The 18460-nt window shown below is 43.1% G+C and overlaps 1 protein-coding gene across 9 annotated transcripts in view; it reads right to left on the bottom strand.

The window, feature by feature from the left end:
* The window catches only part of SMARCA2 (SWI/SNF related, matrix associated, actin dependent regulator of chromatin, subfamily a, member 2), a 277308-nt gene that overhangs the window by 26525 nt on the left and 232323 nt on the right, over positions 1 to 18460 (bottom strand). For 6 of the 9 annotated variants that reach the window (XR_009552039.1, XM_060199759.1, XM_060199763.1 and 3 more), the window contains exons 28-29: positions 14577 to 14794; positions 1758 to 1811 (exon numbers count right to left, since the gene is read on the bottom strand). Coding sequence is in view for 7 of the 9 variants with exons in the window: in XM_060199759.1 (XP_060055742.1) it covers positions 1758 to 1811; positions 14577 to 14794 (272 nt within the window). In the remaining 2 variants the exon portion in view is untranslated. Of the gene's footprint in view, positions 1 to 1757; positions 1812 to 14576; positions 14795 to 16654; positions 17353 to 18087; positions 18228 to 18460 lie in introns of those variants that run through there. The other 3 variants (XR_009552040.1, XM_060199764.1, XM_060199765.1) reach the window with 2 other exon arrangements.

Here is an 18460-nt window from a genome sequence, read left to right as displayed (position 1 = left end):
CATATACCACAATGATAGCTGGTTCTCTCTCTCTCTCTCCTCTCTCTCTTTCTCTCTCTCTCTCTCTCTCTCCTCCTTCTCCCCCTCCTCCTATCCCTCTCATTAATAAATAAATAAAATATCTAAAAAGAAAGAGAGACCTGCAACACTGTTTCATTGCTTTGTGAAGCTTCCCTCCTATAGACAGGGAGCTGGGGCTTAAACTCAGGTCTTTGTACATTGTAATATATGCACTCAACTAGAAGTGCCACTGCCTGGCCCTGAGAAAAGCATTTCTGCTTCCCTAACAGAAGTCAGAAGCACACTGATGATCAGCCTGGCTCAGGCCCTTAGGGCCAGAAGTGACAGGTGACAGGCAGGCCCAGAAATCACAGCTCATAGCCAACCTTGGGCACAAAGCCTCTACACACAGGCACCACAAGGGTGCTATCACTGAGCTTCTCAGCCAAGATCACACACAGATAAGAGGCCAAGGAGGTGTGTGGGGGGGTGACAGAGGGAGAGACAGTAGGTGGTGGTAGAATGGGACACAATGACACATGCCAAAAGCCAGGGTACAGGGAGGGATGTAACACCAGCTCCCAGGAACTGCTGGCAGCAACACCCCCCCACATTAAAAGTGCATTTGCAGAATAGAGTAGATGCTCAAATTACAGCACACAATGTAAAGGAGGGGAGACAGATTAGTGGTTATGCAAAAAGGCTTTCATGTCCCTGGCTCTGAAGTCCCAGGTTTGATCCCTAGCACCACCATATGCTAGAGAGAGTTGAGCAGTGCACTCTGGTCTCTCTCCTGCTCTCCCCCTCCACCACCTCTTCTCATTAAAATACAGAAATAAAAAATATATTTTGGGGAGTCAGGCTGTAGCTCAGCGGGCTAAACGCAGGTGGCGCAAAGCACAAGGTCGGCATAAGGATCCCGGTTCGAGCCCCCAGCTCCCCACCTGCAGGGGAGTCGCTTCACAAGCGGTGAAGCAGGTCTGCAGGTGTCTATCTTTCTCTCCCCCTCTCTCTCCATTTCTCTCTGTACTATCTAACAATGACAACATCAATAACAATAATAACTACAACAACAATGAAAAACAACAAGGACAACAAAAGAGAAAATAAATAAATAAATAAAATATAAAAAAATAAAAAATAAAAATAAAATAATATATATATATATATATATATATTTTGTACAAATGTAGGCTGGGGAGATAGCATAAAGTTTATGCAAAAAGACCCTAAAGTCTAAGGTCTAATCCCCAGCACCACCATAAACTAGACCTAAGCAGCACTGATAAAAATAAGTAAACAAACAAACAAACAAATAGGAAAAAAATAGAACACATCACTTAGAAAGCTGGAAGAGAAAACCCTTTTAAAATACTCAGGCCTGGGGTCAGACAGTGGTGCATCTGATTGAGTACATGTTACTATGTGCAAGGACCTTGTTTCAAGTCCCCGCTCCCCACCTAAAGGGAGAGAAGCTTCAGGAGCAATGAAGCTGGGTCGCAGGTGTCTGTCTGTCTGTCTGTCTGTCTCCCTCTCTCTAGATAGATAGATATATAGATAGACAGATATATCCCCACAATTTCTCTGTCCTATTTCAAAATGAAAATAAGTAATTTTCAATAAGTAAATAAATTATTTTTGAAAAATACCCAGGCCTGCTGCAAAGGCCAGCCCTTCATGCCTTGATCTGTTTTTGCTGTACCAAGGATACCTGTGTTCAGAGACAAGGGAAAGGTAAGCGCAAGACAGATCCTGACCTGTTTCCTTCTATTTCCAACTGAGAATTACTGGGCACCTTCTCCACGTTACACCTGCGGTAAGAGTAGAAAGAACGCGCGTCAGAAGACCTGGGTTTCCCCACCTGCCCGGCTCCTTCCTTCCAGGCTGGGCAGCCCCGGGGCCTGGCTGCACCTGCACAGCACATGCAGCTCTCTTCTCCCAGGTCTGCCCAGCGGGCTGGTGTAGGACACAGGGCTGTGTTTGGAGCTTCATTGTGAAAAAGACAAGAGTTCTCCAAGAAAAGAAAAGAAACCAACCCCCCAACCTCAACAGGATTCTTGTCCGTCTACACACAGAGGCCTGTGCTTTCTATCATTCACTGTTCTAGAAACAATAGGACATCTAGTGGCACCACACATCTGTCCATAGGAGGCCAGATGTTCTCAGCTGTCATCTGTTAGTCTGCCCTACCGTCTCAATGATGGGAATCATACTTACCTCCTGAAATTATTCAGGCAAAAGTGGGTGTTGAACCTACTCACGGCAGCTAGACTGCACATTTGGTTTCTGAACCTATGTATTTATTTGAGACAGGGTGAAATTGAGAGAGAAGGGGGAGTTAAAGAGGGAGAAAGAGGACTCCGGAGATAGGATAATGGTGATGGAATAAGGTGTTCCTGTCTGAGGCTCCAGGGTCTCAGTTTCAATCCCTAGGACCACCATCAGTCAGATTTGAGTAATGCTCTGGTTTCGCTCTCTCTCTGTATCTTTCATTAAAAATAAATAAAGCGACTTGAAAGAAAACATAGTGGTTATGCAAGGCACTTTCATGCCTGAGGCTCAAAGATCCCAAGTTCAATTCCCAGCACCACCATAAGCCAGAGTTGAGCAGTGCTCTGGTCTTTCTCTCTGTGTATCTTCCTCTGTATCAGTCTCTTTCTGATTTAAAATAAAACAAAGTTTTAAAATATAAAGAAAATGAAGAGAGAGCTATAGAACTACTTCACTATTTGTGAAGCCTTCCACCCTACAGATGGAGACCTGGAGTTTGATCCTTGCGCATGGTAATGTGTGCTCAACCAGCTGTGCCACCACCCAGCCCTTCTGAACCCCTTTCTGCATAGTTGGCTCTATCCCCCAGAACTCTCCTTTTTAACAGATCACTGAGCTAATCACTGAGCTTTAATATGAAATGTCAATAAGCCAGCACCTGATGTCTCCCAACCTCCCATTGGAATCTACTTCAGTATAAGATTTTGAAACTGCTACACTGGTGTCCTCTTGCCTGGTGGCAGAGAGACAGCAGAGAGGTTTGACAAGTCAAGGAATCTCTCCACCTCATCTAGAAATTTTTTGTTCTAGGTGAAGACAAGATTCCTTGGCAGACCTAGAAACAGCAGGGTTGCATGAGGGAAGTTGTGGGAGGGGGAAGTCATTAGGGCCAAGTGGTTAGAAACTAGCTTTTCAAGTCTGGGAGGTTGACCCTCCATGGGTATGTCACTGGAAGGTATTGAAAGTTCACAGTAGGGGCCGGGCTGTGAAGCACCAGGAAAATGCACATCATAGTACACAAGGACCCAGGTTCAAGCCTCTGGTCCCCACCTGCAGGGGGAAAGTTTCACCAGAAACGAAGCAGGGCTACTGATGTCTCTCTATCTCCCTCTTCCCTCACAATTTCTCTCCATCCTATCAAATAAAAGAAGGGAAAGAGGGGAGGGAAGGAGGGAGGGAGGAAGGAAACAAGAAAATTTACAGTGTCCCACAGTCAGGTCTGCAGCTCAGAGAGGCAGGCAGGAGGCAGGGGTCATAAGTTAACAAGTGACTGTCCCAGGTCAGGGCACATGGAGGAAGAGGAAGCGCCTGGAGAAATGAATGGAGAGGTGTTTGTGAGGGTGCAGGGAGTATGTCGTACTTGAATGTGGGGAGCCAGCCCAGAACTAGGAGTACCCTCCGCAGTGTATATTCAGAACCTTGATGCTAGAGGTGACTAAAGGTCATAGTCACTGCTCAGACATTTCCTATGGGAAGAATGTGTCCCAGTAAGGGAAGATAAATGAATGGGATCTTAGGCACTGGACAGGATATACTGTAAATAATCTGGAGAAACAAGGATGGCTCTATGAGAGGAGAATCGAGATGATTCAGTGTTAGGGGGTTCGAAGCTCTTAACTAAGGCAATGCTTGGGGATTGGCGGTGGAGTGCCTGGCTGAGTGCACACGTTACCATATTAAAAACAAAAAACAAAAGATACCTTGGGACAACCATTTTTAGTAAGTCACCCTTGTCTGGAGGATGCTTGACTTATATGTTGGCTTCTAAAACAGTAGGCTTTAGAAAATATGAGAGAAGGGAATTGGTCGGTAGCACAGTGGGTTAAGCCCATGTGGCGTAAAAAGATCCTGGTTTGAGCCCCTGGCTCCCCACCTGCAGGGGAGTCGCTTCATAGGTGGTGAAGCAGGTCTGCAGATGTCTCTCTTTCTCTACCCCTCTGTCTTCCCCTCCTCAACTCCATTTCTCTCTGTCCTATCCAACAACGATGACATCAATAACAACAATAAAACAACAAGGGCAACAAAAGGGAATAAATAAATATTTTAAAAATATGAGAAAAATGTTATAAGTGCTTTCTTTCTTGGGGGGGGGGCAGGTGGCAGAGAGGTGCGGGTGGAAGGTGCAAAGACGTTCATGTCTGAGACTCAGTTTAGGGTTCGATTCCCTGGCACCACCATAAGGCAGAGCTGAACAGGGCTCTGGTGAAGGAAAGAAAGAAAGAAGGGTAGGTGAGGACACAGTATAATGGTTCGGCAAAGTGACTGTCATGCTTGAGGCTCCAAAATTCCAGGTTCAATCCCCTACACAACCATAAGCAAGAGCTGAGCAATGATCTGGTAAAGAAAAAAAAGAGAGAGAGAGAGAGAGAGAGAAAGAAAGAAAGAAAGAAAGAAAGAAAGAAAGAAAGAAAGGAAGAGTGGGGGGAGGGAGGGAAGGAGGGTAGAAGGAAGGCAGGCAAGCAGGCAGGCAAGCTTTGGTCTCCTAGGCTTGATGTGGACCCTTGGTGAAAAGTCTGGAAGGGATTATTCCTATGTCAAAGGGACTGTTCAGAGAAGACATAGAATATCATAAAGCAGCCAGGGCAGGCTAACCTCATTTCCCTCCAGCAGGGTTTCCTAGATGGCAGATTGGAGAAGACACTAACATGCTGTCCTTTGGGTGTCAGCTTTTCCTAATAACCTTGAGAAGGGAGAGATGAATGTGGGAGACAGGACAGCGTGGTCCCTTAGGTGCAGCCACAGGTGGCTGATCTACTCTGGGGGTCGAAGGTTAACAGAGTCACGTCAACCTCAAGTGACTGTCAGGGGCAGGGGGTGGACACCTGCCCTCTCTCTGTCCTTTATACGTTTCCCCTAGTTTACAGCAAATCTTCAGATGACAAAAACGTAGGAAGACAAGTCCGTGTGATTTATGCATCCTAGGGGTGGCAAGCATTGGAACTCTCAGGAATGAGGTCCTAGATTTGATCCCCCCAACATCGCATTTGCCAGGGTGATGACCTGGTTCTCTTTCCTTCTCTAGTAAATCTTAAAAAGGGAGAAAGAGGGAATTGGGCCGTAGCACAGCGGGTTAAGCGCATGTGGCGCAAAGCACAAGGATCAGATTAAGTATCCCGGTTTGAGCCACGGCTCCCCACCTGCAGCTGAAGCAGGTCTATAGGTGTCTATCTTTCTCTCCCCCTCTGTCCTATCCAACAATAGCAATGGCAATAATAACAATAATAACAACAAGGGAAGGGAAGGGAAGGAGAATCATTGCAGGCAAGCATGACAGGACAAAAATCTAAAAAGATGGAACTGTAGAGGGATAAAAATTCATGTAGAAAGACATCTGAGTGGTGAGGCTGAGTGGTGGCACACCTGTTACAATGTGCACATGTTACAATGTGCAAGGATCTGGGTTCAAGCCCGGTCCCCACCTGCAGGGGAAAAGCTTTGCAAGTGGTGAAATAGTGTTGCCGGTCCCTCTCTCTCTCTCTCTCTCTCTCTCTCTCTCTCTCTCTCTATATATATATATATATATATATATATATATATATATTTCTATTTTTGGCTGTCTCTATTCAATAAATAAATAAAGATAATAAAAAAAAATAAATAAAAAGACATCCAGAAAAATAACAGTGCTTAGTTGAAGGCTGATCCCAGCAGCATTCGTGTGAGAAAAGAGTGTTGAATTTGTTTGGGGAGGAGTTTTTTTTCATAAGTCACATGTTCATAAAAGCCAACTCCATCCAGGTAGCTAGAAAAAGCTCAGCACACTCATGTTATACTAGCACTGTTGAGATGCCCAGAACTAAGAAGACTAGCCTGCAGTTAGGCCTGGAAAGCAGTATCTCTGGGCTTGTACATGTAGTTTTTGTTGTTGTTCTTTCTGTTCCTTAATGTGACACTAAAAAAACAAAATTTGCCTTAAAGGATGGACCAGCAAAGGCAAGATCTAGGGCCCACTAAGATTCCAGAATAAAGCAGGGGGACAGCATAATGGTGATGCAAAAAATATATGTGGGGCTGTGCAGTGATGTGCCTGGTGGAGCGCAAATGTTATAATGCACAAGGACCAGGGTTCAGGCCCCCACTCCCCACCTGCAGGGGAAGCATCACAAGCAGTAAAGCAGGTCTGCAAGTGTCTCTGTTTCTCTCTGTCTCTACCTCCCACTTCCCTCTTAATTTTTCTATCTATCCAATAAATAAATAATGTTTTCAAATGACTTATAGGGCCAGGTGGTGGATTGATAGTACATGATACAATGTGCAAGGTTCAAGCCCCGGGTTCCCAGTTACAGGGGTAAATTTTCACAGTGAAACAGTGCTACAAGAGTCTCTTTCATGCTTGAGGAAACAAAGATCCACAGTTCAATCCCCAGCATTACCATAAGCCAGAATTGAGCAGTGCTCTGGGGGGAAAAAAATGAATGAACAAGGGCTGTGAAGGCAGCACACTGGTTCTGTAAAAGACTTTCATGCCTGAGGCTCCCAGGTCCTAGGTTCAATCCCCAGCACCACAAGAAGTCAAAAGCTGAGCAGTGCTCTGGTCTCTTTCTCTCTTTCAAGCTCTTTTTCTCTTTCATCCTATCTCATTAAAATAAATATATATTTTTATAAAAATAAATATATATTTTAAATCTTTGAATGAATGAAACAAAATAAGGTGTTTCAACCTAAAGAAGGTCCCCAGTGGAAGATGTTGTACAAAGGTTTAAAAGGCTATTTCCTAGGGAGTAGGATGCGCAGATGGCACAAAGCACAAGGACCGGCATAAGAATCCTGGTTCGAGGCCCCAGCTCCTCACCTGTAGGGGAGTCGCTTCACAAGTGGTAAAACAGGTCTGCAGGTGTATTTATTAAAAAAAATTTTTTTAATAGGCTATTTCTTGAAACAACAGCCGGTTTTCTTATGGAGGACCGAGTCCATTTTCAAGTAGGGAGTGAAGTGCCTACTGAGCTTTATACTGCCCTTGGGCAGAGCTGTAAGCTGCCCACACAATGACCTGCTCTGGAACTAGTGGTATATGGGACACATCTGGTGTGGAGGGAGTTGGAGCAGGTAGACTGCTCTACCCTGCACTGCGATATTTGTCCTCTAGGAATTGCTCCTTTATCTCATTATTTATAAGCCACACCTCTTAGACTCAAGCTGGGTCCATCACAGCCCACTTTTCTGGACTTAATTCTATACCTGCTCTCTGTAGGAGAAAAAGGTAGGGGGAGAGAGGGAAGAGGGACACCAGTACCACTGTTTCACCACTCGTGAAGCTTTCCCTCCTTTGGGTGGGGAGAGAGGGTTTGAACCTGTATCCTTGCAGTTGGCAACATGTGTGCTCAACCTGGTGCTCCACCCACAGCCTAGCCCCTTAATTCAAAGAATAGAGTCTTAGATGAAATTATATGGAAACAGCCCAAATTTAAAAGGCTCTCTAAGAGAATAAGAGAATATGGGGCCCAAGGTTGGCTCAGTAGACAGAGGACAGGTCTTCCACACCTGAGTCTCTGGATTCCATCCACTAGGACAAGGAAGCATCAGGGCGGTAAGGACAGCTTACTCAGATAGTGAGCTGCTAGGCCATGTGCACAATCCGGGTTTGAACCCAGACCCCACTGCACTGGAGGAGGCTTTCATGCTGCGGCCTTTTCCTTTCTCCCCACCACCCAGTCTCTTTTGTATCTGGGTGCTGGGAGTCACACAACCCACTGAGTGCACACACTGCCATGTGCAAGGATCCAGGTTTGAGTCCCCCAACCCCCACCCCCCTGCAAGGTGTCTCTGTTTCTCTTCCTCTCTCCTCTCAATTTCTCTATGTTCTACCAAACAGAAAGAAAAGGGCTGTGGTAGACAGCATAATGGTTATGCAAAGAGGCTCTCATGTCTGAGGCCCAGGTTCAGTCCTGGGCACCACTATAAGCCAGAGCTGATCCACACTCTGGCAAAATAATAATAATAATTTTTAAAATTAAAATAATAAATACAATAGAAAGGAAAAAGGTAAAAATGGCTGTGTGAGCGGCAGATTTGTAACGATCATGGTGGCAATAAATAAATAAATAATTTATGCTAGAGACAGAGACAGTGATAGAGGAGGGGGAGATAGAAATGGAAAGGGAGAGAAACACCGCAGGTGGGGAGCAGAGCTTTAACCCAGGTCCTTTTGTGCATGGTGATGTGTACACTCTACTAGGTGCACCACTGCCCAGTCCAATGGCTCTCTTTCAACCTGAAAATGCCACACCAGAGCAGAACAGTGAGAAGAACCCAAAGAGGGGATGCTCTCTAGATGGAGGAGGCTGTGGGGCTTTTGTGTGACACATTCTTTCTCTGTGTCTCCAGAAAATACTAGAAACCAGGCTGAGGAGGTGATTCAGAGGCACTGACTGTGCACAGGGTCACAGCTGCATCTGACACTGGGAAAATATGGAGTAAATAAGACAGGGGAGCTATATTATAGCATGAAACTTGCATGCCTAAGGCCTCAGAGGCCACAGGTTCAATCCTCACCACCACTACATGCCAGAGTTGAGCGGTGCTCTGGTCCTTCTCCATCCTTCATACTAAACACATAAATAGGTCCACACTGTGTGGGGCACATGCCTTGCCCAGTTTGAGCCCAGCACCATATAGAGATGGCCCAGCACTGAAGGAAGCTCCACTGCTGAGTGTATGTTTCTCTCTTTCTTTAAAGTCATCCTCCCCCCCCCTTATTTTTATTTATTTTTGAATAGAGATTGAGAAGAGAGTGAAGAGAGAGAAACTTTCTCTCTTCACCACTTGTGAAGCTATCCCCCAAATGGGGGCTTAAACCCAAGCCTTTGTGCACTCTACTGGAACCCTCTTAAATATTTTTTGTTTAATTTGGATATGGACAGAAAGAAATTGAGAGGGAAGGGGAGACACAGAGACCTGCAACACTGTTTCATGGCTCATGAAGCTTTCCCCCTGCAGGTGGGGTGGGGACTAGGGGCTTGAACCTAGGTCCTTCTACATTGTAGTGTGTGCAATCTACCAGGTGTGCCACCACCCCATCCTTCCTCTCTTTGTATAGTAGGTGAATAAGTGGCCTGGAGTGGTAAATTCACAGGTGTGCCGCATTCTAGCTCTACTAGATACATCTGCCACTATGCAGGGAGAAAAAAAAAAAAAAGGTATGTCTAGCAACCCAGAACAATATCTTCTAACATTACTTGCAATGACTCTTTCTATTTGGGGAATTAAAATGGTGGAAGCAAATAACTGTAGGGGAAAACTGCCTGTTGCCACAACTGCTGCCGAAAGGTCTCATGTTTATGAACCACACAGAATTCCTAGCTGTCGGGGGTGGGGTAAGGCTAGCATTTTTAAAAGGAAGCCTCACTTGCAGCTGGGGAAACAACTTAACTGGTACACACTGGAGGTTCCCAGTTTGGTCCCCAGCACAGTGAGTGGTAGAGTGGTGCTCTGACATCTCTTTCTCTCTCTCTGAAACATTATTATATGTAACACATAAAATAAGCCTAAAAGAAAAATAGCCTTACTTAATAAAAAGGCCTAATATGGAAAAATAAAAAAGCAACAAATAACACATTTAAAATTTCAAAGTAGAGTAACAATAATAAAGGTATATCTGGTCCAGGGAGTTGGGCAGTAGCACAAGGACTGGAGTAAAGATCCTGGTTCGAGACCCCTGCTCTCCATCTGCAGGGGAGTCGCTTCACAAGCGGTAAAGCAGGCCTACAGGTGTCTTTCTCTCCATTTCTCTTTCCTATCCAGCAACGATGACATCAATAATAGCTACAACAATAAAACAAGGGCAACAAAAGGGAGTAAATAAATAAGATACATCTGGGGAGTCAGGTGGTAGCACAGCAGGTTAAGCGCAGGTGGTGCAAAGCACAAGGACTGGCATAAGGATCCCAGTTCGAGCCCTTGGCTCCCCACTTCACAAGCGGTGAAGCAGGTCTGCAGGTATCTGTCTTTCTCACCCCCTTTCTGTCTTCCCTTCCTCTCTCCATTTCTCTCTGTCCTACCCAATAACAATGACATCAATAACAACAATAATAACTACAACAATAAAACAAGGGCAACAAAATTAAAAAAAAAAAAAAAAAAGATACATCTGGTCCAGAATCCTGCAAAAACTGACCAGGGGAAAAAAATAATTCATTTCTCAAGTGGTAATTAATTCTCATATATTTGTTAAATATAGATGGCAGTTCTGCTTGTATCTCTTGCCCATCTGCAGGACTGTTAAAAGAGTCCCCACATGTGACTGGGATGGGAGCCTGGAGAGAGGTTAGTACAGGTGGCATTTCTCTCACCGGTAGGTCGCATTGCTATCTTAGCAAGCTGACTTTAAGGGTGCAAAAACCTCAACACATGGAGAGGAGATGTTTCCTGGCTTCATTTTCAAAGCCAGCCAAAAATATGACAATGCCTCTAATTAAGGTCCTCCTAATTTGAGTTCCTCCTACTTGAGCGCCAAGTTTGGTACAAGAAATAAATATATAAATAGCAGAAAGAACCTTTTTTGAGAGGATGACAGGCATGAAATATACATGAAATATGCAGTGCTAGTGGCTTTAGTATACTCCCAGTACCCAGCTAAAAGGGGGAGTCAATGGGATGGGCGTTATGAAGGTAATTTTTAAGGAAAAGGTTAAATACGGGATAAACTATGCTCAAGGACTCAGGTTAAAGCCCTGGCTCCATGCCTGCAGCGGGGACTCTTCACAAGGGTGAAGCAGGTTTCTCTCCCTCTCTATCTCTTCCCCCCACCCCAACTCTCTCAATTTCTCTCTGTCCTACCCAATAAAATAGAAAAAAGAACAACAACAAATGGCTAACAGGAGGGATGGATTCTTTGTGTAAGCAGAGAGCCCCAGCAATAACCCTGGTGACAATTTAAAAATAAAGTAAATAAAAAGGTTAAATAAAAACAAGGGGCACCCATTGTCTGTATGCTGAAGTATTTAAAGATCCCATTGCTGTCATACAAGTGAATACTTAGTCAATGATCAGCCCCTGTGAACAGTCCTTTTCTGCTTTGGAGAACTGAAGATGGAAACCCTCTTACCAAGGACACTCTACAGTGCTCAGAGCTCCGTCCACCCACCTAATCAGCTATAAATAGTCCAAAAGGCTGATTATTAATAATTTAACTGTTCAAAGAGCTTGGGTGGTACTTACTCCAGGAATTCACATCATAAGGGCCCTGGAGGCAGGTGTGGGGAGTGCTCCCATTTTGTGGATGAGGAAATTGAGGACCAGAGGTTAAGTCCATTACCCAGAGTCCCCACCCCCATCCCCAACTAGTCACTGAGGCAGTTAGGAAAAAAATTAAGAAATGATTTTGTGTCCTTTGGAACAAAAATAGATGGAAATGGAGGCGATTATGCTTATCGAAATAAGTAAAGTGGTGAAAGACAACTGCCAGATGGTTTCACTCATATGTGGAATCTAGAGAATTCACATGAATTTCTAGAGAATTCACACAAATTTACAAAAAAAAAAAAACTTTCTAAGACTGAAAACTATGCTGGTTTTCTTTGGGAGGTGGAAGGGTAGGGACACAGAACTTTGGTATAATCCTACATCTTGAAACCCACTATTAATTACAAATAAAAAAATCGAAGCAAAAAACCCTACACATGCAGACAGTTAAATCAAGACAAGAGCTGGCATGCTCTCCCACTGGGCTCTGCAAGGGTGAAACCTGCAAGTACTTTGTAGTTTTCAAGCAATCAAGCCCAGTCCTGTAAGGCAGGATGTCAAAACTCAAAAGGAGGCGAGGTAGGAATGAGTGAAGGAGGTTGCCTGTGAAAAGCCTGATGTTGAATGGCAGCTGACACTTCCTCAGTGGAAGAAAAGGGGCTGGATAGATAGCCAAGAGCTTGAGGACTGGCAGGGAGGGAACCCACTTCCTTGCTCCTGCCCCATGCTTCCAGAGCTTCAAGTTTTTCATAAAGATAGGGGAGAAAGCACCCTAAGGTTTGATCAGAAATCTCTCCCATTTTCTGTGCTTGCAGCTTTTTTTTTTTTTTCCTTTTTCTTTTTCTAAAGCAACAGGAGCCAAGATAGGAAATCGGTTGAAAATCTGTATTCCCTGGGGCCAATGCGGATGACCTTTCTCACACCACAAGAGGAGACAACCATCACGCCAGAATCAGAGGTCCATCTACTCAATCTCATCTCCAAGGACTGCCCAGGAGGAACCTCTAGGTGTGACAGCTGGGGAGAGGTGCAGACTCACACAGGAGGTAATAAATTGCCAGTCAGATGTCAGGCCACACCTGGTCAAGGAAACAGATTCTCTAAGGAAAAAGAAAAAAACAAAAAACTACAGGTATACCCAGAGTGCTACTCGCTTTTCTTTACACCAGGGACTGACACAAGACTGTGGAACTGTCCAAGCCTGCTGCCTGGAATCTGTTCCCACCTGTGGCAAATCTGCCAGAAAGGCTGGGGGATGGGAAGGGGGAGATGGGGCTGGACAGAAACTTGACAGAGTCACTGCTTCTTGGTTGAGGAAATTTGAGTGCTCCATCTAAACAGAGAACAAACAGACTTCTGGCCAAACAATCCTTTTCTGATGGCAATCATCCCTGTGTCAAGGTTTTCTGGCCACTTTAGAATATATTGTTGTTGTTGCTGTTGTTGTTATTATTATTAAAACCTGAGCACTACTCTGTTCTGGCTCCTGGTGGTGCTGGGGATTAAATTTAGGAGCCTCAGGCATGGAAGTCTGTTTGCATAATCATTATCTTCTCCCCAGCCCTACTTTGGAATTCTTAACAGAGGCGCATTTAACAAAAAAGGGAGGGGGTAGGCATGGTGGTGAACACATACATACTACCATGTGCAAGAACTCGGATTCAAGCCCATGGAGGAAGCTTCCCAAGTGGTGAAGCAATGCTGCAGGTGTTTATCTCCCCTTTCCCTCTCAATTCTTCCTGTCCTATCAGACATAAATAAATATTTTTGGAAAGGAAGAAGAACTATCTAGTAGGTAAGGAGATACAAAGATTCTTACCCTCTAGGGGCCAGGCGGTCACAAAGATTCTTATGCTCTAAATCACATTTTTTCCTACCTCCCTTCCTCCCCCACCTCCAAGGTTTCTGCAAACATCTCACAGGTAATACAATAGAGACTTAAAAACAAAACTCATTGGTGGAAATTTTCTTGCTTTTTAGACTACTTGATCTTTATAATGAGGTTTTCTTCTTGGTTAAAAAAAAAAAAGTACTCAAGTCACAGTGGAAACTAAAACTCAAAATCACAACTCAGCTGTTTGGCTGCAACTGTTTCAGGTCTACACAGCAACATGGGCTTGGGTCAAGAAATTCTGGTGACTAAATTTACTACTTGGCAACTGATTTAATGCCACTGTGCAATTTTAGAGAAATAAAATGATTTATTTCTTATCACTTTCCTAACTGAAAGGAGGTGATGTGATCTTCCTGTTAACACCTTATCAACTAACACTGAGTAACTAACCAAAACGTAGCCCAACTAGCTTATCCACCTTAGCTTTTCAAATGATTGTTCATGCTTAAAATGTTCTAGAGAGGGCTGGGCAGGTAGCATAGTGGTTATTCCCAGGTTCAACCCCCAGCCCCACTGTAAGTCAGACCTAAACAGTGCTCTGGTAAATAAAAAATAAATAAAAATAAAAAATTTAATTTAGTAAATAAGATGGTCGGGGAACAGTGACTGGTACAGATTTCTCAAAACTCAGGAGTTTCAGGAAAGAGTTAAGTTTGCCTGAAATACCATGTTGTCCACCTAGTAATATTAGGAAGAAGAGAAGGACTCAAGTGCAGAAAAAAAAAAAAAATCAAGTGTGTTGGAAGAAAGAGCAGTATTTCTGACAAAAGCAACCATTTGGTTTTAAACAGTCTTACTATGCAATAGTCACGTTAAATACACAAGGACTTTTTTTTCCTTTAAGGACTCAATCCAAAAATAGAATTTTATTCTGACATCCCCATTCCAGCCTTTTCCACATAAGTAATGTTATTTTGGGGCCCTTCTTACAAATCCTCCTCAAGCTTGAGATTCATTTGTTATTTAAATTCTTATTTCCAAATACCTTCAATAATACCTGGCAGAATAGCCTACAAGATAGTGAAAGCAACCACCTGAAGACAGTACAAAGCTACTTACTACCTTTTGGAATGAAAGACAGAAAACGCAAAGTAGAAAGAACCTAGAACAGCCCCTACAGCCGCCGCCACCACCACCACCACCACACACAGACACCTAAATAAATCCTGTCTTTCAACATACTGCCCCTTAAGACTCCATGAAGGTGAAGATGAAGGGAGGAGGAACTCACCTGTCCTTGTAGTTGATCACAGTATCAATGATGGCGTTCATCTGCTTGGTCAGTTTGGGAGGATTGGGTGACAGTTTCTCTGCTGGGGGGCGGCCTCTCCTCTTCTTAGCCTTTTCCACATCTTCTTTGGCAGGGTCTTTCTCCACATTTCTTCGTCTTTTGCGCTTCTTGAGCCGGACCTCCTCTTCCATCTCTTCCAAATTGCCGTCTTCGATGGCCTGTGGGTAGGATGCAGAGGGTGGTGGTGGGGAAAGTCAAGGCCAGGAAATAACCAAGACAAAAGACATTTCAATTTGAATAGTTAGAATAAAATGAAATTTAAAAAAAAGAAGAAGAAGCAGCCACCTCCCAGTCATCAGTGAAGTTGGGGGAAGACCTCCATATTGGATAAAGTCATCGTTAGGCCAACTCTATGTCATGAGCAAAATACATGGAAGGCCCAAAACCAACAGGAAAGAAAAAAATCAAGACAAGAACTGAAAGATATATAACATTTACATGGTTGAAGATCACAGAATCCAAATGAAACTGTAGCTCACTATAAAAAAAAAAATTTTTTTTAAAGACCTTAATTGTTTCATTACTGTAACTGGGGTGGGGTGGCGTGGGCAACAACAAAAAGGTTGTTTGAAAAAAAAAAAATACTTCTTAATAAAACATCTTTTCCAATAATATAAGCTTTGACCTTTTCTTCTTTCAGATTTTACATCAATGTATTCATGATTCATAACGTAAATCAAAATTCCTTCCAGATTTGTTCTAAGAAGCAATTAGTAAAACAAGGAAACTGGGAAGTACAAAGCCACATTCCTCGGTTAAAAAAAGAGAGAGAGAGAGAGAAAGGAAAAAGAAAGAACTGAAATCATCCGATAAGAACACACACACTCACAAACAACAAACACTTTTTTTTTCCAATTACCTGGAAACGCTTGCTTTAAACCAGAGCCAGGAGCACTAATGCAGAGAGATAATAAAATAGCTATAAACACAACCAGGTAGAAAAGAAACCTGTTCTTAAATGGCTAGAAGATCCATGTGACAGACCCAGAACTTTAAACTTTCCCCCCACCCCTGCTTGATCTCGAAACTTAAGAAAATAAGAAAAATAAAAAGGGGAAAAAAAAGATAAAGGAAAATCTGAACATGGAAAAGATTAAAAAAAAACAAAAAACCTTTAAATTACATTTCCAGATTGCTTTCTCACACGAAATAACTGATGTTGTTATTTGTTCTCCGGCCCCTCAATATTGCCTCCAGTATGCAAATGCTAATCAATCCTTTCTCGTAGCTGAAAGAGCTCTAATCATAAGGCAATTACCTTCATTTCTCCACAGCACCAAACATGGCTAATATTTATGATCATGTGAGTATAACAATCAATATAAAGAGTGATTACAGCTCAGACATAATTTCTTTCACTTGTGCACAATGCCTCCTGAAAAAGAAAGGTTTTGTGAGGGAAACCTGGTGCAGAACACAGAACAACCTGGCATATTAAAAATGCCCGGGGGGGGGGGGGGTTAGAAAAAATATATATGTTTCCTATGTATCTTCCAATGTGCAAACCCATCGAAGCAACATGCATACACATCAGAATCCTAAGGGACTGTCTGAGCCTAGGCCTTAATAATCAAAAGACAATTCCATTCCGATCCTATAGTGTTCAGATAACCAACTATGAAGGAGGCGAGATAGATGAGTTATGAGAAAAAAGAAAAAAAAGGAAAAAAGAAGAGGAAGAAGGAAGAAGAAAAAATAACAGAAAAAAAAAAAACCTCCACGTTATTTCATTAATATTCATTTGCCTAAAAAGCATGAAACCCACTATCCAGCTCAAAACACTACAGTTAAAAGAATGAGGAAGACAAGGAAATTGTCCCCCAGTTCTTGGAGGCTGCACATGCTAATAATAAATACAGCATGCAAGGCTGTCAACAGTTAATGGTACTGCTCTCCTCAAGCACCCAGCTGCACACAGAAAGACGGAGCACACCAGCTTTTGATGTGTCACACACCTACACATGCCTGGGATGTACTTCTACGGAATCTTCAAGACGGCAACGAAAAAGGATATTTACCTTACCACTATCAGCAGGCCGGCTATCGGAAATCACAGTTAGTGGGGATAAAATTAACAAGCCAGCAAAGCAGCGAGCTGCTAGTCTCTTCATCAGCTGATCAGGAAAAAAAAAGAGAGCTGGGGAAAGGCTATGTTTTCATATACAAGTAATTTTATTTTACTGAAAATTGAATACGGGAAGGATTGTGGATACTCAAATCTGCTGTTTCATTCTACCTACTACAAGGCCTGAAGCCTTCCTCCTTCAGCCTGTTTTAATATTGACAACTACTTATCATATTTCCCCCTCCTTATTACTCAGGCAGCAGAATTAGAGCTCCTTTAGCTCAGGTGCATGCTGATTCTTGCTGGCATTTTCACAATTAAGCCAATAAGAAAACACATTAATATTCAAATCGATCTTTTTTGAAAAAGAAAAATACGGTATGCTGCTTTTGGTTATTGAAAAACCTCATTTTAGTGCTTTTAAAAAGAAAATAGGCTGCTTGGTTGTGAAGCAACCTCGGATGATTTTTTTTTTTTAATAAAAGAATTTTCTCATTAAATGCATGTTCCGCAAAAGCAACGTGATGGTCTCAAGTCCGGATATTTTAATACAATATGTTATTCTTCTCTTTAGAGAAAATCCCCGGAGCCACTGTGATACTTCACTTTCAGTTTCATGCTGTAAATTTTTTTTCTCGTCGGCTTTCTTTTCTGTGGGATAAATGAAGGGGGGGGGAGTTGTGAAAAGGATACTTCTACTCTTAGCCCCCACCCCTGAATTCTGAAGGGAAAAAAAGGGGGGGGGGAGCAAAGCATAAACTTGTGATATTCGGGCTCTTAGAGTTCTAAATCTGGGGGTAGCTCTAAGAGACAAAAACAAAAACAAAACAAAACAAAACCCCCCGAAAGATCGAGAGGAAAGGTTTTTATTACAATTGCTAATATGTGCAGATTCCCAGTAAATTCCCGGTTGGGATTCACAAGGAAACACACAAAGTATTGACCATTCTCCTCCTCCCTTCCCCCTTCCATTAAAGGTTTTATGCAGGAATGCAGAGCTCTACAAAACAACTCCCCTCCTCCCCAAAGACCCCCCCCAACACATCCTTAAGCAGTTACTTTATATTGGGGGGGGGGGTCCTGAGAGTCTTTTTCTCATGGAAATCAACCCACTGCACATTTCCCAGTGCAGTTTGCAAGAGTGAAGGAAGATGACTCCTGCACGTAAGTAATTAAAAAATAATAAGATAAATCAGGGAACATTTAAAACTGTTATTTAAAAAAATAAAAGCATTTATTAAACTGGCTGAAACTGAATCAACTCGAGTGCTAAGGGGGTGGGGTGGGAGGCACACAACAACAACCAAAAAAAAAAAAAAAAAAACTTGCTACACAAGGCTAAAAGTCCTACCCCCACACAGAATTCCCTTCCAAACCTTTTTTTACCAGCACAATAATGAAATAAATCACAGGAGCAAAACCCCAGTTTTCCGACTGGTGGTGACGTGTTAGCTGCCCAAGAGTACGAGCCCTAATTCAACACCCAGAGACGGCTCCCATGCTGAACTGCCTCTAGATTTAATGAAGTGAATAGGAAGGAAGTCGGGGGGAGAAAAAAGTGTACAAATAAGGAATTAACACTTTCCTCGCCAGCCCGGGAGAAGGGGGAGCACTGACTATACTGAAGTTTGCAGAGCTACTGGGTTCCTTAAAGGCACACCATACACTTTTGGCTCCGGATGTCACTAAAAAAAAAAAAAAAAAAATCCCCCAGCCAAATGAAAATAGTGAAGTCGTATTTCAGCCTACATTTTCTTTT

The sequence above is a fragment of the Erinaceus europaeus genome, chromosome 10, assembly GCF_950295315.1.
Source record: "Erinaceus europaeus chromosome 10, mEriEur2.1, whole genome shotgun sequence".
Lineage (NCBI taxonomy): Eukaryota > Metazoa > Chordata > Mammalia > Eulipotyphla > Erinaceidae > Erinaceus > Erinaceus europaeus.
This window is presented reverse-complemented; position numbering and strand designations above follow the sequence as displayed.